This window comes from Cydia splendana, chromosome 24, assembly GCF_910591565.1.
Source record: "Cydia splendana chromosome 24, ilCydSple1.2, whole genome shotgun sequence".
NCBI classification, from domain to species: domain Eukaryota; kingdom Metazoa; phylum Arthropoda; class Insecta; order Lepidoptera; family Tortricidae; genus Cydia; species Cydia splendana.
The window spans coordinates 2,736,007-2,761,602 of record NC_085983.1 but is presented as its reverse complement, the minus strand read 5'-3'; the positions used below and the strand labels follow the sequence as shown (position 1 = coordinate 2,761,602).

The 25,596-nt window shown below is 39.3% G+C and overlaps 2 protein-coding genes across 2 annotated transcripts; both read right to left on the bottom strand.

The window, feature by feature from the left end:
- Positions 1 to 521: 521 nt before the first annotated feature.
- LOC134802453 (zinc finger protein 480-like) lies at positions 522 to 6,207 on the bottom strand. Its single transcript, XM_063775122.1, has 5 exons — positions 6,093 to 6,207; positions 4,133 to 4,256; positions 3,023 to 3,148; positions 1,647 to 1,787; positions 522 to 742 (listed from the first exon to the last, which is right to left on the bottom strand). The coding sequence occupies exons 1-5, from the start codon at positions 6,167 to 6,169 to the stop codon at positions 620 to 622; spliced, it is 591 nt and encodes a 196-aa protein (XP_063631192.1). The 5' UTR covers positions 6,170 to 6,207; the 3' UTR covers positions 522 to 619.
- A 38-nt stretch (positions 6,208 to 6,245) lies between these two features.
- On the bottom strand, positions 6,246 to 25,417 carry LOC134802156 (zinc finger protein Xfin-like). Its single transcript, XM_063774749.1, has 17 exons — positions 25,192 to 25,417; positions 22,890 to 23,021; positions 21,693 to 21,867; positions 20,391 to 20,765; positions 19,225 to 19,427; positions 18,695 to 18,866; positions 17,298 to 17,416; positions 16,724 to 16,846; positions 12,443 to 12,576; positions 11,521 to 11,595; positions 10,294 to 10,417; positions 7,966 to 8,090; positions 7,654 to 7,779; positions 7,497 to 7,622; positions 7,033 to 7,158; positions 6,564 to 6,689; positions 6,246 to 6,375 (listed from the first exon to the last, which is right to left on the bottom strand). Exons 1-17 carry the CDS (start codon positions 25,303 to 25,305, stop codon positions 6,246 to 6,248), a joined length of 2,505 nt encoding a protein of 834 aa, XP_063630819.1. The 5' UTR covers positions 25,306 to 25,417.
- Between the last annotated feature and the right edge of the window lie 179 nt (positions 25,418 to 25,596).

The window sequence follows — 25,596 nt, the reverse complement described above, 5'->3', positions numbered from 1 at the left end:
GGATAATATGGATAAATGATTTTATTATTTTTATATCATTTTGATCCATGTTCATTCACTGATATCTATGTGTTAAAATTGTTAAATATGAAACGGTTTCGTCACGCCATCTAGCCGAGAATAGGCTAAAGGTGTGTGCGGCATCTATTCGAGAATGACTTTTACTTGAATTCCGAGGCACGTTTTTCCTTAAACTTTATTCGTCTTATACGAAGTTAGATATGTCTTTGATTTATATAAAACACTAGCTTGTGACGTCACGATCAAATTACCGATGTATCACCGACCGGAAAGTCTAATGCTCAACAACATAAGACTTTCCGGTCGGTGCTACATCTATTGTCACTTGACAGTACTACTACTACTGCTACTTAGCAGTACTGATATTTCCGCTACTCGATGCTAGATGTCGACTATGAAATTATTAGTCTTTTTGGTAACCAAAACTGATGTATGGAGTGAGCAATCTATGTATTTTTTCTCTATGGCTAGGCCCAGGTAGGTACAATAAAACACATACGTCTGCAAACACTGTATTTTCGCTCCAAGATGGTACAACAAAACATACACCTGCGAAAACTGTATTTTCAAAACAAAATATACGCCTGCAAGCACTGTATTATCGTTTCCTTATCCTCCGTATGTTGAGATGCACGCCCTGCACGTGCTGTTTCAGGTTCGACGTGTCCGTGAACGCCTTCTCGCAGATATGGCATTTGTGCCGACGGACGCCTAGGTGTGTCTGAAAAATAAGTTTTTTTTATTTTTTTTTGATACAAGATTTTATCGCTGACTGTACTTTTCTTTCAACAGGCAACTAATACTCGTCGAGACAATTCTAACAAACCAAAATAGGTTGTAGCAAGACACGTACCAGTTTGTGTCTAAAGTATGCCAGTTACCAGCTTGTGTCTAAAGTAGAGTAGGCCACTTACCAGCTTGTGTCTAAAGTAGAGTAGGCCACTTACCAGCTTGTGTCTAGAGTAGGCCACTTACCAGCTTGTGTTTAAAGTAGAGTAGTCCACTTACCAGCTTGTGTCTAAAGTAGAGTAGGCCACTTACCAGCTTGTGTCTAGAGTAGGCCACTTACCAGCTTGTGTTTAAAGTAGAGTAGTCCACTTACCAGCTTGTGTCTAAAGTAGAGTAGGCCACTTACCAGCTTGTGTCTAAAGTAGAGTAGGCCACTTACCAGCTTGTGTCTAGAGTAGGCCACTTACCAGCTTGTGTTTAAAGTAGAGTAGTCCACTTACCAGCTTGTGTCTAAAGTAGAGTAGGCCACTTACCAGCTTGTGTTTAAAGTAGAGTAAGCCACTTACCAGCTTGTGTTTAAAGTAGAGTAAGCCACTTACCAGATTGTGTTTAAAGTAGAGCAGGCCACTTACCAGCTTGTGTCTAAAGTAGAGTAGGTCACTTACCAGCTTGTGTCTAAAGTAGAGTAGGCCACTTACCAGCTTGTGTTTAAAGTAGAGTAAGCCACTTACCAGATTGTGTTTAAAGTAGAGCAGGCCACTTACCAGCTTGTGTCTAAAGTAGAGTAGGCCACTTACCAGCTTGTGTCTAAAGTAAAGTAGGTCACTTACCAGCTTGTGTCTAAAGTAGAGTAGGCCACTTACCAGCTTGTGTCTAAAGTAAAGTATGACACGTACCAGCTTGTGTCTAAAGAGCCCACTCAGCTTGCTGTACGTCTTCCCGCACAGGCGGCACGAGTTGCGGCCCGGGGGCTTCTTCGCGGCCGGGGGGCGCAGCCCGAGGTGGATGAGGCCGTGTTGCTGGAGCAAGCCCGGCGACTAGAAAATGAACCATTTGAGAGAAAATAAAATAATTTAATAAACATACGTCGCACTCCAGCGAGCATTTTGCGGGCGTGTCATTGGTAAGCTTCACAAATAAATTTTCGAGTTGTCAGAATAAAGTATTAGGTATCTAATTTTTTATATCCATTCAATTTTAAATAAAAATAAGGTTGAATAATATTTGATATAACAACTTAAGCATATTGTGCGAATATATTATTAATATTTTTCCCAAATTTTAGCAGTTATGGTTCTTCGTCATGTCAGCTATTTATTAGATTTTTTAAGTGGCCACTTAAATTGGCCTATCACTTCCAAGAGTATTTACACATTTAAGATTGATACATGATAACGGGTATGTTACTAATACCAAAAAGAATAGATAGTGTAGAGGGGTCCTGTCATTGTAAATTTTGTAGTCACTGTAAATTTACTGCCATCTATCGACACACGACTAAAACTCAAAATGAAAACGTATAAAGTTATCAAAAAATGTATATATATGGATAAATGATTTTATTATTTTTATATCATTTTGATCCATGTTCATTCACTGATATCTATGTGTTAAAATTGTTAAATATGAAACGGTGTCGTCACGCCATCTAGCCGAGGATAGGCTAAAGGTGTGTGCGGCATCTATTCGAGAATGACTTTTACTTGATTTCCGAGGCACGTTTTTTCCTTAGACTTTATTCGTCTTATACGAAGTTACATATGTCTTTGCAAATACTAAGTAGCTACATATACTCGTAAGTTAAGATGTTTTTAGGGTTCCGTACCCAAAGGGTAAAACGGGACCCTATTACTAAGACTTCGCTGTCCGTCCGTCCGTCCGTCCGTCCGTCTGTCACCAGGCTGTATCTCACGAACCGTGATAGCTAGACAGTTGAAATTTTCACAGATGATGTATTTCTGTTGCCGCTATAACAACAAATACTAAAAACAAAATAAAATAAAGATTTAAATGGGGCTCCCATACAACAAACGTGATTTTTGACCAAAGTTAAGCAACGTCGGGAGTGGTCAGTACTTGGATGGGTGACCGTTTTTTTTTTCTTTTATTTCGTTTTTTTTTTGTAAACCTTACCAAATGACATGCCCCCAAAATGCCCGCTGGAATGCGACGTATGTTAATAAATTAACATGGGCATCGGCAGGGGGAGACAGCTGTTGCTGCTGGTACATGACTTGACAAACATACACCTGCGAACACTGTAAACACTCACCTTGAAAGTCTTGCCGCACTGCTCGCACAAATAGTGCCGTCTCACCGCGAACCGGTACGGCGTGTCGGGGTGTTCGCGAAGATAGTGCTGGTATACGCCGTTCGGATGCGAAAACACTTCTGAACACTGAAAACAAAATTAATGTGCAATTAAGGGGTCATCCATTAATTACGTCACACGAATTTCTAGGTTTTTTGACCCCCCCTTGTCACATTTGGTCACATTTGGCAAACCCCTCCCCCCTAGTGTGACGTCACATTTTTTCTACGAAATCGCCAAATCGAATTAAGTAAGTACCTAAGTATTATTAATATTTTATCAAAATATTTTTGACGATATAAATATTAGTAATTTTATAACCCAAAACTGCTTAGGAAAGAAAATTAAAAGAATAAAAACGATTATCGTTTTAAAAACTTGTTATTTAAATGTACAGCGAATAAAATAATTAAAAAAAAATTTTCGGTTACTGATGAAGTTAAAGTGACGTCACAAAGTTTGTGTCTCCCCCCCACCCCATGTCACAATATGTCACATTTTCTTGACCCCCTCCCTCCCCCTAAACGTGTGACGCAATTAATGGATGACCCCTAATAATAGAGTTAGTTAGAACCTAGTTCTATCTAGTTATTAAATTAATATAGTATTTTATACAATCGTGATATAATGGAGAGCTTTTCAGTCGAGTACCGTCGTATACAGCTAAGATACGCCTATAAAATAAAACTAAATTAAAACAAAAAAAAATATTAAATAAAAATACATCTAAGAAATTAGGCCCCTTTGGCATGGTGCCGAGGACGCTGGCAGCATTTCCCCGCTGTATTGCGATGCTAATACTTTGTGCGAGAAAGCTGCCAGCTCTTCGGTCACCGGTGAAGTCGATCCATCATTTTGATATCTCTTTAAAAAGTTGTAGAGCATTAGAATTAGAACCCCACGGGCCAAGGGTCTCAACCCCAAATGGCATAAAAATATACTCGGGGCCGACACCTGAATATTTATAAGATCGAATTTAAGTGAAAAAACGAAATGGCCTATATTACAAGTCCGATGAAGATCTGCCATCCGATATCGGATCGGACAATGTGGAAGCGCTCTCAGACTGACCTCGTCACACTTGATGGTCCGCCTCGGCGCGTCTTTCCGAACATACTTCCTCTCCTTATAGTGCGTGTGTCTTTCCATCGCCTCCGCACTTTCGAACTGCTCGCCGCACTTTCTGCACCCCAATCTACAAAGAAAAACAAAACTAAAATACATATTTAATTACACAAACGGGTCCACCGCGATATAATTTCATTGTTTTTACCCCCAATTCCGACGCTTCAGCTGAGTTGCACCAGCTGTGGTCACGGAAAGACATATATCGTGTTGTGGTTATAACCACGATATATCGCGGTGGACCCGTTTGTGTAATTAAATATGTGTACAAAAAGCGAGAGTTTAAAGTGTTATAACTAAAATACATTTTGTGATCAATAAATTAAACCATAATTAATATCTTTATTTATAATTAGCGACCCGCCCCGGCTTCGCACGGGTTACACAAAACCTTAACAAATTATACACATAAACCTCAAGAATCACTCTGTTGATAGGTGAAAACCGCATGAAAATCCGTTTAGTAGTTTTTGAGTTCACGCAAAACTAAAACAACTTTGTTTCATTTAATAATGATTCAAATTTCATTGGAGGTCATTTGTATTAGGACTTTGCGGAAATGGCGCTGGATAGGACATGTTTTACGAAGGCCAAACAACCACCTATCCAAGCAAGGGCTAACTTATAAATTCCCGGAAAAAGGGGGCAAGGTCGCCCACGCACCACCTGGCTCCAATTTCACCACGGTGACAGGTGCGACAATTGTAAAACATCACTGTTGCTGACGTCACAGGCATCCATGGGCTACGGTTACCGCTTACCATCGGGCGGGCCGTATTCCTGTTTGCCACCATCATTGTTTTATTAAAAAAAACTTTATAATATCGGAAAAAAACAGATATTTCTCTTGCTAAGTTTATGACAATTGTCACAAGAAACACTACAATTGTCACGAAATTCCGACATATAACTCATTACCTGTCAAGAATTACCTACAATTCTTCTAAATCTTGACAATTGTCAGAAACTTCGCAAAAGAAATATCTGTTTTTTTCCGATATAATAAAGTTTTTTTAAATAATACAATGATGGTGGCAAACAGGAATACGGCCCGTCCGATGGTAAGTGGTAACCGTAGCCCATGGATGCCTGTGACGTCGGCAACAGTGATTTTACAATTGTCGCACCTGTCACCGTGGTGAAATTGGGGCCTGGAGGCGCACAGTGGAATGACATCGGTTACACGCTAATTCTGGCGTCAGTTCAGTCCATCAGTCCATTCGAGTTTTGACTGATGCCAGAATGATGGAAAATGGACACGGTTAGACGATCAATCCAGACTGACAACAGACTGATAAAATTACGACACAGTCGCCGTTTGGACACAGAACGCAACACATTTGATTTAGTCTTGTCTAATATGGTGACTGACGCGAGAATGACACAAACAGATTACACGATCAGTCTCCTATCAGTTTTCTGTCATTCAAAATGGACTGACGAATATTATCTAAAAATTTAAATTTTCATCAGTCCATCAGTCCGCGTGTTACACGATAATTCTCCCGTCAGTCTGACCAGACTGATGGACTGAACTGACGCCAGAATTAGCGTGTGACCGATGCCTTTAGGAGGCGACACCAGTTGGCCTCGGCTGGGCGGAGTTGGAGGGGGCCGCGCTGGACCGCGACAAATGGAAATCCCTTCTGAGAGCCCTATGTCCCTGATGAGGGATAACAGGACACCATCGTCATCGTCATTAGGACTTTGAACTCCAAGAGGTTATGAAAGTGTAACACTCTTACGGTAGATGTCGCTAGGCGCCTCCCGCGCATATAGTAGAAATATTCGCTGTCCTCGGGTGTGTCTCGGTAGCTCAGTTGGCAGAGCATGGGCTAGTGATCCAGTGTCGCGAGTTCGCGTCTCGCAAATGGTTAAGCAGTAAAGCGCATTGTATTGTACTTACATATCTTTAGACATTTCCTTGTGTCTGTCAGTGATGAGTAAATGTCTGACATACATCTGTCGCGACACGAACGTCATGTCACACTCCTCACAGCGCGCGCTGTCGTTTTCTAACTTATTTAAAATTCTGTATAATTAGCAGGAAGATCATTACTTACATATCCTTAGACATTTCCTTGTGTCTGTCAGTGATGAGTAAATGTCTGACATACATCTGTCGCGACACGAACGTCACGTCACACTCCTCACAGCGCGCGCTGTCGTTTTCTAACTTATTTAATATTCTGTATAATTAGCAGTAAGATCATTACTTACATATCTTTAGACATTTCCTTGTGTCTGTCAGTGATGAGTAAATGTCTGACATACATCTGTCGCGACACGAACGTCATGTCACACTCCTCACAGCGCGCGCTGTTGTTTTCTAACTTATTTAATATTCTGTATAATTAGCAGGAAGATCATTACTTACATATCCTTAGACATTTCCTTGTGTCTGTCCGTGATGAGTAAATGTCTGACATACATCTGTCGCGACACGAACGTCACGTCACACTCCTCACAGCGCGTGCTGTCGTTTTCTAACTTATTTAATATTCTGTATAATTAGCAGGAAGATCATTACTTACATATCCTTAGACATTTCCTTGTGTCTGTCAGTGATGAGTAAATGTCTGACATACATCTGTCGCGACACGAACGTCACGTCACTCCTCACAGCGCGCGCTGTCGTTTTCTAACTTATTTAATACTCTGTATAATTAGCAGGAAGATCATTACTTACATATCCTTAGACATTTCCTTGTGTCTGTCTGTGATGAGTAAGTGTCTGACATACATCTGTCGCGACACGAACGTCACGTCACACTCCTCACAGCGCGTGCTGTCGTTTTCTAACTTATTTAATATTCTGTATAATTAGCAGTAAGATCATTACTTACATATCTTTAGACATTTCCTTGTGTCTGTCCGTGATGAGTAAATGTCTGACATACATCTGTCGCGACACGAACGTCATGTCACACTCCTCACAGCGCGCGCTGTCGTTTTCTAACTTATTTAATATTCTGTATAATTAGCAGGAAGATCATTACTTACATATCCTTAGACATTTCCTTGTGTCTGTCAGTGATGAGTAAATGTCTGACATACATCTGTCGCGACACGAACGTCACGTCACTCCTCACAGCGCGTGCTGTCGTTTTCTAACTTATGTAATATTCTGTATAATTAGCAGTAAGATTACTTACATATCCTTAGACATTTCCTTGTGTCTGTCAGTGATGGGTAAATGTCTGACATACATCTGTCGCGACACGAACGTCACATCACTCCTCACAGCGCGCGCTGTCGTTTTCTAACTTATTTAATATTCTGTATAATTAGCAGTAAGATCATTACTTACATATCTTTAGACATTTCCTTGTGTCTGTCAGTGATGAGTAAGTGTCTGACATACATCTGTCGCGACACGAACGTCTCGTCACACTCCTCACAGCGCGCGCTGTCGTTTTCTAACTTATTTAATATTCTGTATAATTAGCAGTAAGATCATTACTTACATATCTTTAGACATTTCCTTGTCTCTGTCAGTGATGAGTAAGTGTCTGACATACATCTGTCGCGACACGAACGTCACGTCACACTCCTCACAGCGCGTGCTGTCGTTTTCTAACTTATTTAATATTCTGTATAATTAGCAGTAAGATCATTACTTACATATCTTTAGACATTTCCTTGTGTCTGTCCGTGATGAGTAAATGTCTGACATACATCTGTCGCGACACGAACGTCACGTCACTCCTCACAGCGCGTGCTGTCGTTTTCTAACTTATTTAATATTCTGTATAATTAGCAGTAAGATCATTACTTACATATCTTTAGACATTTCCTTGTGTCTGTCAGTGATGAGCAAGTGTCTGACATACATCTGTCGCGACACGAACGTCACGTCACACTCCTCACAGCGCGTGCTGTCGTTTTCTAACTTATTTATGTCCTGTAACAACAACACTAGTGTAATAATACGGAATAATCTGGGTCATTTTATTAAATGTTGTACGTGTTACTGTTTTTTTATTACACACTTTTATTTAGCTTCACTGCTTATATACCTATCTATCTTTCTATAGTGCTTAAAATCTTGTAACTATTCAATTTTTCAATTGTAATTTGGAGTACTTCTGTAATTCCGGTGACAATGTAATTATATGCTAACATGGAGATGATCTGATGATACAGTTGGAAGATAACCAAAAAAAATTCTCAATGGAAAAATTAAACACATCGACTTTAGAGTCATTAGAAAGGTCTCGAGAAGTATTTGATAGACATGCAAATGAGAAGAAGTACAGTCACCAATAAAACTTAAAAGTGTGTGTCACAAAAAACTTTTTTGATAGTAACTTGTTTCATTTATTTTACTATATAATATATATTCAGTCCGTACGCGTTGACGCTGCGCCGCAGGCCCATAATATGCGTTGTATTATGTCAGTTGAGCGTTTCTTTTTTGACATTTTTGTATATTGTGACCTTTTTTGCCACTTTTGTGTTATTTATTTATTTATTCAATTACAATTATAAGCTTACAGTAATACCAAAGCATACACTCGAAAGCTCTAATCAAAGGATTCAACAGCAGAACTGCTAAGGAGCTTTTAGGACTCAAAAGGCACAAAACCTGCGCGGTGACCAGAATACTGACTGGACACTGTAAGTTGAATAAACATATGTTTCAAATTGGGAAGAAACAAGATGCGACATGCAGGTTCTGTCAGGAGTCAGAGGAGACTGCAATGCACATTCTCTGCTCTTGTGGACCACTAATGTCAAAAAGAAGTACCTACCTAGGGCGACACGTAGTGCAACCCTATGAGGTACAGAACATTACGGCCCAAAGAATCTGGAACTTTCTGGATGCAACGGGCATTAGTAATGAACTTTAAAGGGCCGTCACAATAGATCAATGCTGGTCGATGCGACACTCAAAGGCCCACAACACCACAATAATAAATACCAAAGCGGCTATAATGCTAACAACAGTATTTAACAATACATTTAATGTAACATTAGATCTAATGCATATTTAAATTTTAAATGAATTCATTACATAATGAGTGTATTTTACTAATCAAAGTGTGCCAGCCATCGGCGAACACGTCGGCATCCTGGCTTGGCACGAGTTGGTTGAGCAGCGCCGGCGCACTCGGCGCGTGCGAGCCCCGTCGGCGGCGCCACGGACAGCGGCCGGCGGCGCGCGGCGGCGTCCCGCGACTCCGTATTGCTCGGGCACAAAGAGACGGATACCTTCCAACGCCACAGGGTTGTCTATTTTCCCTCTTATCAGAAGGCTGTAGTGAACGGCAAGATGCAGCTTGCGTCTAAAACTGAGGGTCTCGAGGCCGACCATACCTCCTAAAAAAGTGACGGATATGGGAAAGGATAATATCCGTCCTGCCTTTTGTAGAGATGTCGAGCAAATTTTTTCTGAACCCGTTCAAGTAGGAGCTTATAATTCAGTTCAACAGGGTCCCATATTATAGAACTGAATTCGAGCTTACTACGTACGTAGGCATTGTACAAAAGTATTGGTACGGTCGTGCTAGGAAACTGCGGTGCCGTACGCATTACAAATCCCAGCATTTTATTTGCACTGTTTACCACTGAATTTATATGGCCGTGAAAATCTAGCCTAGTATCCAGCTCAAGGCCTAGGTCACGGATGGTTTGGACGCGGACAATATCCCCTCCACCAAGCTGGTAGTTGTAAGCCAGTGCGGATTTGCTTCTATTAAAAGTGATTGTCTTACACTTCTTACCATTAAAAAGCAAGTGGTTTGCTTGGCTCCACTCCATAACCGCGTCAATGTCACGCTGCAAAGTCTCGCAATCAGAGACGGAGCTAATCACATGGAACAATTTCAGGTTATTTCTACTCAGAATCACGAGCTCTTTCGATCCTAATGGGATAAAAAAATGTCCCAGAGTTTTATCCTATTGTGTTACCATTTCCCCATATACTTTGTATGGAGGTAACAAAAAGGAGTTTTAAAAATGTATGGAAATTTTAGGACACTTTTTTCCTACTATAAGGATGAAAAGGGCTCGCGATCCTGACTAGAAATAACACAAGAGTGACAAAAAAGGTCACAATATAAAAAAATGCCAAAAAATAAAAGAAACGCTCAGTTGTGTGTTACCTTATGGACGGCCTTGATGTGTAAGTTGAGTCCGTACGCGCTGACGAAGCTGCGAGCGCAGACGCCGCATATATGAGCAGATGGATGCGCGCGTCGGAGGTGGCCCATGTACGTCGTGTGCTTACTGAAATATTAAAGAAATCATAATTTTGAAAGAAAGAACTTAGCAAAACATAATTTTTAAAATAATAAATAAAATAAAATAAAAATGATTTATTCAGTAACTTAATAGCTTAACATGTGCAGGTTGGTATCTCTTTTTAAGTATACAAGATACCTGTGTCAAGAGACACCGCTCTTCCTTACTGGTTTGCTAAGTGACAAAACAAAACAATCAGTTAAAAGAAACAAAAATATAACTAAAATTAAAATATTCAAATTAAAATTAACAATACATAAGTTAACCTAACAGGAACCATAAATTTAGTATATTATGAGTAACAGAAAAGTACTAAATATCTAACTATAGACCACTTGTGTGTGTGTGTGTGTGTGTGTGTGTGTGTGTGTGTGTGTGTGTGTGTGTGTGTGTGTGTATGTGTGTGTGTATTACATTATTGTAACTAATAAATCTTCTATTTCTGTGTAGTTTTTAGTTTTTAGCCAGTTTAATATTTTACTTTTACATTCTTTCGAGTCAAAAAAAGTATGTATCAAAAAGGGATAAGATGGGATTGTTTGTACATGTTCGTGCTACCAGCTGACGGTCTTTCCAACGCGATACGACCGCCTGATGATTTTATTATATTCACGATAACATCTAAACTGTTTGTTTTAGGAGACCCTTATTCGTTTTAACGACCTATCCAACGATACCCCACTATATTGGTACAACAAAAAAATAAATAAAAAAAAACTTTTTGTACGGGAGGTACCCTAAAAAAATTTTTTCTTATACTATTTAATTTACCGTTCTGTCGCAATGCATGATTTATGTATCGATGCCAAATTGCAGCTTTCTAGCACTAACGATCACGGAGCAAAGCCTCGGACAGACAGACAGACATGGCGAAACTATAAGGGTTTCTATTAGGTGACTACGAAACCCTAAAAATAATAAAATAGAGATACATACACACATATGAAGATACAATTAAACAAAAAGTATACAAAGGCGCATTTATAAGGGATCTCTTCCAGTCAACCTTAGAGCAAATTTGGTAGTAAATTGGTCAATCTATCATTTCAGTATCTGTGATAAAGAATGTATAATTTTGCCAGCCTCACCGGAAGGTGGCGCCGCAGTGCTGGCAGGTGTGCTCGACGCCCTCGTGCCACCCGTGGTGTTTTAGCGCCTGCGCCCTGGAAACAAACCATAGATATAGGATTTGCTGTAGATGGGCCTCGTCAGGGACAGAAAATACGCAATGCGACGAAATTAAAAACACATTTTAACATCTGAGTGGGTTACTGGTACTTATAGGTACTTGTGAAAAATGTTACAGCTTCGGGATTCGACACCATTACAGATTTCGCATAAGTAGGAGTTGTCGACTCAGGATCCTACAGTCACATGAGCAATGGGGAGACACTTCTGACTTCGGGCAAACTCGGCTCCGTTCGGCTCAGCATTGCTCCGAGCAATTATTAGGGTTGGCACAACTTGACGAATGACGTCCTTTTGCGTGCACGACCACAGATAAGATAATGACTTGAATTTTGACAACTCTAAATAGCCGAAAGGGATAGTGCGATAAATTAGAAAGAGACAGCCTGATTCGTCCCTGAATCGCTGTCAAACTTCGGTGTTGTAGGAAGCGTCCTTTCTTTACGGTAGTGCTATTATTTATTCTGTGACATGAGTTTACTCATTTTGTGTAGACATTGTCAGTCTTCTTCTTTTATTCGTCCATGGTTATACTCATGTGAGTGTCTGACCCGGAGTCGAAAACTCCTATTCGTGCGATATCTGTAACGGTTTTATTCGTTGATTCAATGGGCTTCTAAAGTAACTACTTACTATAAGTGAAGAATTGGCATCGCCTACATAAGTAGCGGGTCGTGTGGTTGGAGTCACACATCTCTAGTGGAAACGCAGCCTTATACTCATGCGAGTGTTTGACCCGGAGTCGAAAACTCCTACTCATGCGATATCTGTAACGGTTTTATTCGTACAATCTCAAAGGGCTGTTATAGGAACTGTACTAACTTGCTATAAGTGAAGAATTGACATCGCCTGCACGAGTAGCGGGTGGTGTGGTTGGAGTCGCGGTGCGTGCGATACAGCTTCGGGGTTCGACACCGGATGTGGCAAATTGTGCATACGTAGGACCCGGCGGACGGCTGACAATAGAAGTTTAGTGATATTTCCAACGTTACGAAATAGTAGTAGTTATCAATAAATAGGGTATGTGACTGTATTTAAAATAAATTATTTTACAACATGCATGAAATAAAGCACCGGAAGATTAATAGCGAAACGTAGACAGCAGTTATTTTTTGTGACACAATTTATATTTTTAACTATAAACATTTGATCGTGACGTCACATGCTAGTGTTTCATTTAAATTCCATAGTAGCAAAATCGTTTTGACAGTTCTAAAAAAGAAACTGATTTGACTAGTAGTCAAATACCCTATCATAAAGATAGTATAATAGTAGCAGCACAGATGTAAGGCATAATTATTTTCCATCGTATTTTCACGGAAACGCACGAACGTGTCTCGCTATTTCAGTCTCGGTACAAAAAGTACTGAGGTTGACTGAAGTAGTGTGACAAATACGAACGTTTCCGAGAAAATACGAAGGAAAACAATTATGCACTATAGTTCGTTTTTTTAGCATTAGAAATAAGGTAAACAATCTTGACGTGTCTTTTAATTGAAAAACACATTTTAAAAATAAGTTACGGCATATATGTAACAATTATGAATTTTTAAAACGCGTTTTTCAATTAAAAGACGTCAAGATCGCTTACCTTCTTTCAAGTTCTTTCTAATGCTAAAAAAAACGAACTATACATATGTAAGTAATCTATTTATATAGACTTATTCAGTAAATAGCTTTTGCCCGCGACTTCGTCTGCGTGGAATCAGTAACAGCAGCTAGTGTAAGCATAGCGCCTGAATAAAGTGTAATAGCAATCATTCAATTTGAGCCTAAAGTCTCAATCAGTGATCAGGCAATTCATTAACTCTCTCAATTCCATCCCCCCTTTTCACTCTCTTTAGGGATGATAGGGATATGTCCTTCCCCGTGACTCAAAATACTTCTATGCCAAATTTCAACTAAATCGGTTCAGCGGTTTAAGCGTGAAGAGGTAACAGACAGACAGACAGACACACCTTCGCATTTATATTAAGTATGGATTTATTATGTAAGGAACTTATCTTGCGATGCAAACTGTGGTCCCCGCACTAGGCAAGCCTGTATCGCGGAGGCCAATACTCGGTGTGGTACAGATAAGGTAAGGTCGACACAACAGTCGTGTGAAATAACTAGTATTTTGGAAAATATGTACAAGAAAAACAAAAATTATAATACAAAATAATATATCACAAGTTACCGGCGTTTAATAATACCATGTTAAGACAAGGATAATAGTGATAGTAAAGGATGAAGGATAGTAGTGTTTCTACTTGATAAAAACAAATTAAAATATTTTCTGAAAAATAATTTAATTTGTTCAAATACTTCATAGTATTGATTGGCAGCCCCATCTCTCTCGCTAGCTCGGTATCATCATGAGAATGATCCAGATAGAAGGTTCGAACCATACTGTTCTACCTTAGAGATGGCTAGGGGGCGCCACAAGCCTTCAGTAGGAAGTGCATATACTTGGAAAATTTGACTAATGTCGCTGTGGCCCGGTGGCCGAGTGGTTCAGGCACCTGCCGCGATAGCAGAGGACGCTGGTTCGATTCCAGCCTGGGGCACTGGAGGCCTTGGTCACTTTTTCTTAGTATATGACATTTATTTCAGTTTATAATTTATATAGTAGTGTTTCTACTTGATAAAAACAAATTAAAATATTTTCTGAAAAATAATTTAATTTGTTCAAATACTTCATAGTATTGATTGGCAGCGCCATCTCTCTCGCTAGCTCGGTATCATCATGAGAATGATCCAGATAGAAGGTTCGAACCATACTGTTCTACCTTAGAGATGGCTAGGGGGCGCCACAAGCCTTCAGTAGGAAGTGCATATACTTGGAAAATTTGACTAATGTCGCTGTGGCCCGGTGGCCGAGTGGTTCAGGCACCTGCCGCGATAGCAGAGGACGCTGGTTCGATTCCAGCCTGGGGCACTGGAGGCCTTGGTCACTTTTTCTTAGTATATGACATTTATTTCAGTTTATAATTTATATAGTAGTGTTTCTACTTGATAAAAACAAATTAAAATATTTTCTGAAAAATAATTTAATTTGTTCAAATACTTCATAGTATTGATTGGCAGCGCCATCTCTCTCGCTAGCTCGGTATCATCATGAGAATGATCCAGATAGAAGGTTCGAACCATACTGTTCTACCTTAGAGATGGCTAGGGGGCGCCACAAGCCTTCAGTAGGAAGTGCATATACTTGGAAAATTTGACTAATGTCGCTGTGGCCCGGTGGCCGAGTGGTTCAGGCACCTGCCGCGATAGCAGAGGACGCTGGTTCGATTCCAGCCTGGGGCACTGGAGGCCTTGGTCACTTTTTCTTAGTATATGACATTTATTTCAGTTTATAATTTATATAGTAGTGTTTCTACTTGATAAAAACAAATTAAAATATTTTCTGAAAAATAATTTAATTTGTTCAAATACTTCATAGTATTGATTGGCAGCGCCATCTCTCTCGCTAGCTCGGTATCATCATGAGAATGATCCAGATAGAAGGTTCGAACCATACTGTTCTACCTTAGAGATGGCTAGGGGGCGCCACAAGCCTTCAGTAGGAAGTGCATATACTTGGAAAATTTGACTAATGTCGCTGTGGCCCGGTGGCCGAGTGGTTCAGGCACCTGCCGCGATAGCAGAGGACGCTGGTTCGATTCCAGCCTGGGGCACTGGAGGCCTTGGTCACTTTTTCTTAGTATATGACATTTATTTCAGTTTATAATTTATATAGTAGTGTTTCTACTTGATAAAAACAAATTAAAATATTTTCTGAAAAATAATTTAATTTGTTCAAATACTTCATAGACAAGGATAATGTTAAAAATAGAAACCTAAAAGCTTTTCTTACCGATAAAGCATACATGTAGTGCATGATTGTTTTCCATCGTATTTTCTCGGAAACGTTCGTATTTGTCATGCTACTTCAGTCAACCTCAGTACTTATTGTAACGAGACTGACTGAAATAGCAAGACACGTTCGTAAGTTTCCGTGGAAATACGATGGAAAATAATTATGCACGACATCTGTACTCTATAACAGAATTATTGACTGAATAGTAAATTAAAATGTATTGACAATGGATCCTGACCTGCTAGAATTGTGTCAATTTTTTTTAATGGAATTTTATGCCCTTGATGCCAGCCCTTTAAGCCAAATCTCATAGAAAAAGGGGCAAGCTATGATGGCGCCATCTATGCAAATCTTTCGACAGTTGCCAACCCCATAGGCACAACATAGTGATACTGAAATATTTATTTAACATCTTGTAACTTACCTAAGTTGAACAAATCGATCTTAATAACAAAAATTATAATCTAATACAAACAAAAATAATTAAATGTTAGCTGCGACAGTAACGATGACATTGCCACACTCTGCCCGATTCGAACTTTAAGATACGTCAATTAATCGATCAAGAAACGATATGGATTAGATGTGTCAGTGTCAAAAGTGACGTTTTTGTTTGAAGAAACGTCACATTTGACATTGACATATCTAATCGATATCGTTTCTAGATCTAACCCGAGGTTTTCATCGATTTGACAAGTTTAGAATCGTATCTCCTTTTTTTGCACTAGAGATAGAATTATAAGACAAACGTTTATCGGTTCTTCTATCTTTTATGTCCGTTTTTGTCTACCGGATTTTGAAAGAAATTAATACTTATTTTTTTATGAATTTTTTAAACATTGTCTATAAAATCACTTTTTTCGTATCTAGTTTGCTGTGAGTGATCTTACATGTACGAAATCTACATATTTGGGTTCATGTTTGACCTCTCGCAAAACGAGTCTAGGGTTTTAATTTTAAACTAAGTAATTAACACAAAAGTTATGGCCAGAAAACCAGTTTTATAGCCTAAAATTGTTCAACTTTGATGCCAAATATCGCGAAGACAATGAACTTTGAATTAAATATATACTATATTGCTTAAAGGCGTTCCTGTTAATATGATAAGCTACAAAAAACATTAGAAAACTAAGGGATTCAGATCGAAGGTCATTGCCGTGGGTTAGCCCCTTAATTGACGTATCTCATTGTTCGAATACGGCTGTATGTCATTACAAAAGCCGTGCAGAGTTATCTTGGTCCGAGTGTAGTCTTCAAACCTCATGTTTCTGCTTGTGCGCCTCCATCCACTTCTGCTCCTTGAAGCTCTTGAGACACAGCTCACACTTGTACTTGCCCTCCAAGTAGCCGTCGCCCGTTTTCCTCTTTAGGAACTCTTGCATCTGGGGAAAAATATAGGGGAAAGTCGTTTATATCGTAGTTTAGTTTACAAATATAGGAACTAACTAAATAAATTATTTAACGAGCAGAATCGTCTGCGAACGATAGAATAAATTTTAAAGTGGAAAAATTACTGCCTTTGGTGAGACTTGAACATACGGACTCTGGATCGATACTCCAGCGCTCTGCCATCTGACTTGAGCCACCAATACCTCATACATAGCCAGCGAATCTTTCCACCATATGGGTTTAGGAGACCCTAGCGACATCTACCGTAAACTTTTTTGGGGGTCAAAAATCGTCAAAAATAGATGACGTAATTTATGAACAGCCCCTTATCTGAGTCAGCCTTAAACTTAAGTAAACTACGAGCGACTACCGTTAGCGCCATCTAAAACACAAGCAGAGACATCTAGTGACAAATTGCACACCTAAATCTCTTAAATTGCCTACCTGTTCCTCCTCGGTGTGGAACTGCGTGACGGTGAAGTGCTCCTCCAACTCCTGGTTGGACTGGTTCCGTCTCGCGCGTTTTTGGAGCTGTTGACTTTTTTTTGACACTCGACAATCCTCTGAAAACGAAGTTTCATGACAATTTTTGTTTTCATTATGGGATAAGATTACAATTCAGATGTCTTTTTATAACACTTTCAAGTTTTATAGACCGTAGTATTCTAATGCCGGCTGTACACACTCGTCGAGAGCCTCTCGCAGAGGCTTGACGTAAAATTGACCAATTCGGAGAAGGGGCGAGCGAGACGAGTAAGAGTGAGTGTAAATAAATAAATATATGTAAATAAAATATTATAGGACAATTTTACACAGGTCGACCTAGTCCCACAGTAAACTCAATAGGCATGTGTTGTGAGTACTAGACCACAGATTAATAAATAGTTACTACGTAACAGATACCTCATTCCCAAACAAAAGCAAAAATACCTACGCTATAATAGCCTACAGAACCTTAATAATAATACCTGCTGCTCAGGACAAGAAGAAATGTACCATAATTACGCGCGCAAAGAGTCGAGACTGTGTTGCCCGCCGTTCGAGTCACGTGCCAACGCGTCATCGTAAGAATGCGCTAGGGTTGTAGCTACCTTACCTATGATGATTATTGTAATAAAACGAATGTTGCGAATCAAATATGTTTTAGTTTTAATATAATTATTTATAATTTTTTCACTTCTCGGAATTCTCTGTTATTAAAATGTTATAAGAAGTTGAAAATATTATCCTAAATCGCGTAAATAATTTTAATAAATATTCTGGAGCAAAGCAACGGACAATCAACGGTTTTTAAAAGTTGTAATACGTTGCTACCAGGCCGATTAATTATTACGTCGTCAAAATTATTTAAAAATACTTTTTCTAACCCTTCAATATAATTATTAAACTTTCAGGTGGGACCTTTAGCCCGCCATAAAAAGATGAATTTTGATTATAGGCTTTTTCCTTTGTTTTTTTTACTTTTTCACCCATCTACTGCACAATAATTACGTGGTTTCGGCATTTCGAAGCATAAGCGCGGGAAACGCGCGGTGCAATGCGGTGCGAGCGCTGAGGCGGGCGTTCGGCGGCCCTCTGTCGGTTGTATCGTCGACGATACGCCGAGCGGTAGGCATATAGCGCGTGGCCTTGAGCGTGTGACGGAGGCCTGACTAGACGACGATATAAATAATATGCAGTTATATATAAAATATTTATGTACATAGAAAACATCCATAACCCAGGAATAAATATTTGTGTTAAAGACACAAAATGCCAGGATTCGAAGCCTGGACCTCCTGCTCCGTAGGCAGGGTCAGTACCCACTAGGCTAAAGCCTACAAAATGAAACTCACACTCACCTTTCTCTTTCCCACGCCTCTTTCTCTTCTCTCCCTTTCCTGAATCATCTCGTTCCATCTCAGCCTTAATCTCCAGCAGCGTCAGGTTGTCCGGATCCAGGTCTGTTTCCAGTTTCATTTCTAGCTTTTCTTCGTTTTCGGCCTCGATGTGGCCTTCAGTGACGTCGTCGATCTGAAATTATACAGATCACAAAGTTTTTAGAATAAGGAGTATTACTGCAATGTTCTGCCGCCAGGGTGCAGCACTAATTTGTTTAGTAAACCATAAAGTAACTTATACATACTAAGGCCTTAAACAGTTTTTAGGGTTCCGTACCCAAAGGGTTTTTACGGGACTTACTAAGACTCCGTTGTCCGTCCGTCCGTCTGTCACCAGGCTGTATCTCATGAACCGTGATAGCTAGGCAGTTGAAATTTTCACAGATGATGTATTTCTGTTGCCGCTATAACAACAAATACTAAAAAGTACGTAACCCTCGGTGGGCGAGTCCGACTCGCACTTGTCCGGTTTTTTGTCAGACTGTACCTACCATATCATCCTCCATTTTGACATCAATCTCCTCTTCCTCAATCAGGCCCGGTTTACACAACATTGCAGCCACATTAGCCTCCTCCGGCAAAGTCACCGGATCTTCAACTGGTTCCATTATCATCGGTGCCTCTAACTCCGGTGCTTCAGGTTCCACTATCATTGGTGGTAGCACTGGTGGTTCTTCATAAGCTACTGGCTTCTCTATAAAAAAAAAACAACGGGCAACAAACTCCGGGAGTGCCGGCAGAAGTGAAAACTCAATGACATTGTAACTCAAATTATTAATAACAGCGCCATCTAGTGCAAAATGTTTGCAGCACTATGTATAATTGAGGTTATCTAGCGTTATTTCGTCGCATTACTTGAAACCCCTAAGCACATCACTTTAGAGTACTAGAGTTATATTATTACCAGTTTGAGGGAAACTCACTAGATGGCATTTAAATCAAAAAAGAATAACTCAATGACATTGTAACAGTGTCCGTCACACGTGACGTCACGTCTTACGTGTTACGCTCTTGCGAGTTTAACATTTTTTCCCCATCACAAAAAGTGCTCAGCTCCGCTAAGTTTTCACTTCAACAAAAATATGACGAACAAAAAATAGAATAGAATCAAAAAAATAGAATCAATAAAAAGTCAGTGTTTTTGTAAAACAGGTAAAACTGTTACAGTGGTGTCAAAAATTATAAATTTGGTATCACTATGTTTTGCCTTTTGGCGTACAAAAATAAGGCTTGTGTGGTGGGCACTAGACGACGATATACAGGGTGGCCAAAAAATAAGTGCATTTCCGTTGCCAGGGAGATTTTGGGATTATACTGAGCAACTTTTACTATGGGACCAACCCCGAAATCGCGAAAATAAAATTAGCTGTTTCATACATTTTGGCTGGTCCATTTTCTATGGGAGGGTAATTTTTTTTTTCGCGATATCGGGGTCCCATGGTAAAAGTTGCTCAGTATAATCACAAAACCTCCCTGGCAACGGGAATACCGCTATAACACCAAATACTAAAAACAGAATAAAATAAATATTTAAGTGGGGCTTCCATAAAACAAACGTGATTTTTTTGCCCGTTTTTTACGTAATGGTACGGAACACTTCGTGCGCGAGTCCGACTTGCTCTTGGCCAGTTTTATTTTATTCAATGGTGGTACAAACCTGGAATGTCCAAATCTTGTGCCTTATTAATGCTTGCAATGTAAGTAGCATTTGTTTTAGTAATGCTTGGAGTGTAAGTAGCATTTGTTTTAGTAATGCTTGGAGTGTAAGTAGCATTTGCTTTAGTAATGCTTGGAGTGTAAGTAGCATTTGCTTTAGTAATGCTTGGAGTGTAAGTAGCATTTGCTTTAGTAATGCTTGGAGTGTAAGTAGACTTTGCTTTAATAATGCTTGGAATGTAAATAGCATTTGCTTTAGGCCATGATTTGAATCCTAGTTCTTCTTCCAGATCGGAGGAGTCGTAGTAACGCTCGTTGAAGTCATATATTGGCTCTGGCACCACTGTTGGTACTTCGGCTGCTGAGTCCTTTGGCACTGTGGAGTTCAAAACAATTAAAAAATAAGTTTTTGGCAAAAAAAATTGGTTAAAGTTTTTATCGCTTACTGTACTTTTCTTACAGGCAACTAATACTCATCGTGACAATTCAAACAATTCCAAACATAATTAGGTTGCGTTGTTTCATCACAGAGTTCCTATGGCCACCTCCTGTCTCCATCAACAGATCAGCTCGATGGTACAGTCGCCATCAGATATATAGGAGCGGCCAAGGTGTTCACAATATCTGAACACGCGCTCTAACGCCCTGACAATAGAGGCGTGTTCCGATATTTGTGAGCACCTTGGCCGCTCCGATATATCTGATGGCGACTGTACCATAATATCTGCATTGTCACCCGACATACATACATATGTATGCAAATTTTCAGCTACATCGGAAATAGATTTGGACTAGCAAACAAATTAACATTACATTGCAATATCTGGGAGACCGAGCTTTGCTCGGAAAGCTTATAAAAACTCAAAAGTGCGCGTTTTCCCAGAGAAAAGACCTAGCTGGATCGAGTTTTAACCCCCTAAAACCCCCATATTGCTTCCATTGAAATTGTTAGTCGTTTCCGAGATCCCCGAAATATATAAATATACAACAATTACTTGTTTAAAGGTATAAGATTAGGCAGGGGTGCGAAACTCCTGACTTCGCGCCAACTCGGCTCCATGCGGCTCAGTATTGCTCTGAGCAATTATTAGGGCTAGCATAACTTGACGTTCCTTTGCGTGCACGACCACAGATAAGATAATGGCTTGAATTTTGACAACCCCAAATAGCCGAAAGGGATAGTGCCATATGTTACAAAGGGACAGCATGATTCGACCCTAAACCGCTGTCAAACTTCGGTTTTGTAGGAAGTTTCCTTTCTGTACGGTAGTACTATTATTTATTCTGTGGATTAGGTACAAACCTGTCAAATGTTTAATATAGAAAACCGGTTCCTCCACACTCTTCTTCTTCGACTTGTAAGCCTTTGGGTTGTGTACGTAGTCTATGGTGGGTATGCGGTAGGAGTGCCATGTGGCAAAGTCCGTTGGCTTGTGGTATAGGCTTGTGCCGCTCTGCTGAATGAATGGTTTGGTGATCTGTGAAGGGTTTTATTATTTTTAATAGAGAATAATAGGTGAGAGTAAATGGACAGCGGTTTGAAAAGAAATCTTTTAGTTAAGTTATTTGTTGCTAGGCAGTCATAGAGTTAGACCAAGAAAAGTCTGCAGCTATTTTGATAGCCCACGCAATGCAAGTGTTATTTTACACGTCAAACTTATATAAAATTATGACGTAAAATATTACACTTGCACTGCGTGGGCTATCAAAATCGCTGCAGACTTTTCTTGGTTTAACTCTAGCAGGTGGAGTAAAATGTTAATGGAATGGTGGCCACTTTCGGATGAAAGAAGCCCGTGGCGTCCGTTGGCTCGGTATCGTCTTGGGTCGTCCCATTCGTTTTTCGTCAAGTTCTTAAATTAGTCCTATTCTGCTTTCGTCACTCATTCTACATTGAAAGCCACCGACGATTGTGACGAATGTAGAGTGAGTGACGAAAGCAGAATAGGACTAATTTCAGAACTTGACGAAAAACGAGTGGGACGACTCAAGACGATACTGTTGGCTCATTGGGTGGACAACATCCGGAAGATTGCAGGTCACTTCTGGATGAGATTAGCTCAGGACCGGGACAAGTGGCATACTAAAAGAGAGGCTCAGCAGTGGGCGATAAAGGGTTGATATTATGATGATGATAAAATACAAAAATTTGATTGCAAAGGAATAAGCACGTAAATAAAAGTAACTTTAAAACAAAAATGTGTCATGATGTCATGAATTTTAACCCATAGCTTCCTCTTCAAAGAACACCAAGAAATAACATCAAAAGACAATCAAAATTCAATTCTAATTTTAATATCTTAGTTATTTTTTTTTATTTATTTAGGTAAACAAACAGCCACTACAAATAATACTTATTAAACTAATTACTATAATGTCTACAATATGTGTGGCCCACACCGCTTACCACTTATTACTATGAATAATGTTCATTCAGAGCCAAACTAAACACCGTTAGTCTTATTAACGTACTATTAAGGTACAACATTGTTGTTCTCACCTTTCTACCTGACTCTAAATGCTGCACCACAAACTTGTAGGACTTTCTGCACTTCCTCCGGAGTTTGTACACCTTCCTGATGAGGCAGGCGCATTCTGGGCAGAACTTTGTCATGTACGGCCACTCTACAAACTAAAAAACAAATAAGGTTTAGGGCAATTGCAACTATGGGACAAATGCAACTACTCTAAAAATTCGCAACTCGAGTCGAAGGGAGTGTTTTAATTTATCACCACTTGTTGCGAATTTTCTACTTTCCGTACTTGTATCGTAAATAACTATTTTATAATGTGCTTAATTTTACTTATATCTGTGGAGCCTTTTTTTTTATTATTATTACAGCTTTATTTATTTCAGCGAATATAATGTTTGTTTATATGTTGTTGTATTATTTGTTAATTCTTTTCACTGATCCCTATTGGGTAAAAGCCTCCTCGAGTCCCTTCCATTTTTCTCTATCTGTAGCTAATTTCATCCAATTTATTCCTGTTTTTCCAACTATTTGAACTATGTCGTCTGACCAGCGCTTCTGTGGCCTTCCTTGATGTCTTTTTCCAGGTGGTCCTGTCCATTCAGTCACAGTCTTAGTCCATCTTTTGTCTGTATATCTTGACACATGACCAGCCCATTGCCATTTTAGACGCAGTGTTTGTTTTAGGGCATCCACAAGTTTAGTTCTTTTCCTGATCTCTTCATTTCTGACTTTATGTATTCGTCTTAACTTCAACATACTCCTTTCCATGGCATGTTGACATGTGGAAATTTTATTTTTTATTGTATTTGTGTATGTCCATGTTTGACAACCATATGTCAGACAAGGTAGTATGCAAGTGTCCATTATTATCTTTTTTAACTTTGGATGGTAGTCGCCTTTAAGTACTTCTTTTTGTGACCAGTATTTTCTCCATGTGGAGCCTTTTATGCGTGAATATTAATCTTTCATATTTATAATATTCGGTATTGTCTTGGGTTGTTCCATTCGTTTTTCGTCAAGTTCTTAAATTAGTCCTATTCTGCTTTCGTCACTCATTCTACATTGAAAGCCACCGACGATTGTGACGAATGTAGAATGAATGACGAAAGCAGAATAGGACTAATTTAAGAACTTGACGAAAAACGAATGGGACGACCCAAGACGATACCTAATATTCTTATTAGAGTAATCATTTACTTAATTACAATTAAAGTAAAAGGAAAATATAGGCATTAAATAAACTAAGGATGCAAAATAAAGTTCGTGATTACAAAGATATTATTATGAAATACAAAAATGTTTTATCCTAATCCAGGTTAGGGTGTAGCAAAGGGGGGGGCTGGGACAAATTTTTTTTGCGAAGTGGTGTCATTATGACACCACTTTTAAATGATTGTAATGTGTAGATCACGTGAAAATAAGCATCTTTTATAAGAACAACTTTTCTATAAAATTAAAAATGGCCGAGTTAGACGCCTCCAAAGATTGGTGTTTTTAAAGGGAGCTGGGATTTGTAAAATTTTCATCGAGAGTGGTGTCATTATAACATATTTTAAATGATTGTAATGTGTAAAATACATCAAAATAAGCATCTTTTATTAGAAAACTTTTCTCTTAAATTAAAAATGGCCGAGTTAGACGCCTCCTAAGATTGATGTTTTAAAGGAAGCTGGGACTTGTAAAATTTTCGTCGAGAGTGGTGTCATTATAAGGCAGGTCGGTGTAGGTACGACGACGAGCGAAGCGAGGAGGAGTGTTAGGTAGAACTGCGACGTTACAGCGCGCGAGCCGAGCGAGCGAAGCGAGCGTGCCGCGGTAGCGGCCGGCGAAGCGCCAGAACCGACTTTGAGTGCTGAAAAATTAAGATCTTTGGAGCGCTCTATCTCCGCCATTTTCAATTTTAGAAAAAAGTTTTCCAAATAAAAGTTGCTTATTTTGACGTGTTATATACGTTACAATCATTTAAAATATATGTCATAATGACACCACTCTCGATGAAAATTTTACAAGTCCCAGCTTCCTTTAAAAACACCAATCTTTGGTCGCGTCTAACCCGGCCATTTTTAATTTTAGAGAAAAGTTTATTAAGAAAAAAGTGATTATTTCATCAAAATCTTGTAAATTATTCTAAGTCTTTTGCAACCCCTGTTTTTTTTATTTTCTCAAAAAAAAAATCTCAGTCCCAGAAACGCCCCCCCTGTCGTACACTCTGACCCTAATCCATTGGCTACCGGTTTTCATTTTATGATCATTTTTTTGTAATTGCTTTGTAGAATAAGTTATTGCTAGTTTGAACCTCATAATAAATGTGTTATCTTTGAAACTTACCGGACATCCACTGAATTCTTCATACGCTCTAATTAAATATATATTGTCCGTATAGTTTTTCAACTTTCCTTCGACGCTCCGGCAAATACGGCAAGCAACAAATGGCGGTGCCATTGTATACTAAATTAGTGTATTATGTTAGAATAATTATCTGAAAGGCTGTATTAAGTTATTTAAGTTTGAATATTAGTCTTAAAATCGGTAAATTCGTCGACCGATGTCGATCAACAACAATGAAAAATTGTTAAGGCGTTGTTTCAATTTATTTAAACAGAAGCATGCATGCGGAGGATATGCAACATGTCGAAATCGAGTTTTGAATTTAAACGTCGGTCGTTCCAAATATGTATGTCAGTCAGCCAGTCAGTCAGTCGGTTTATGTCTGGTCACCACGGAGGTTAAAAG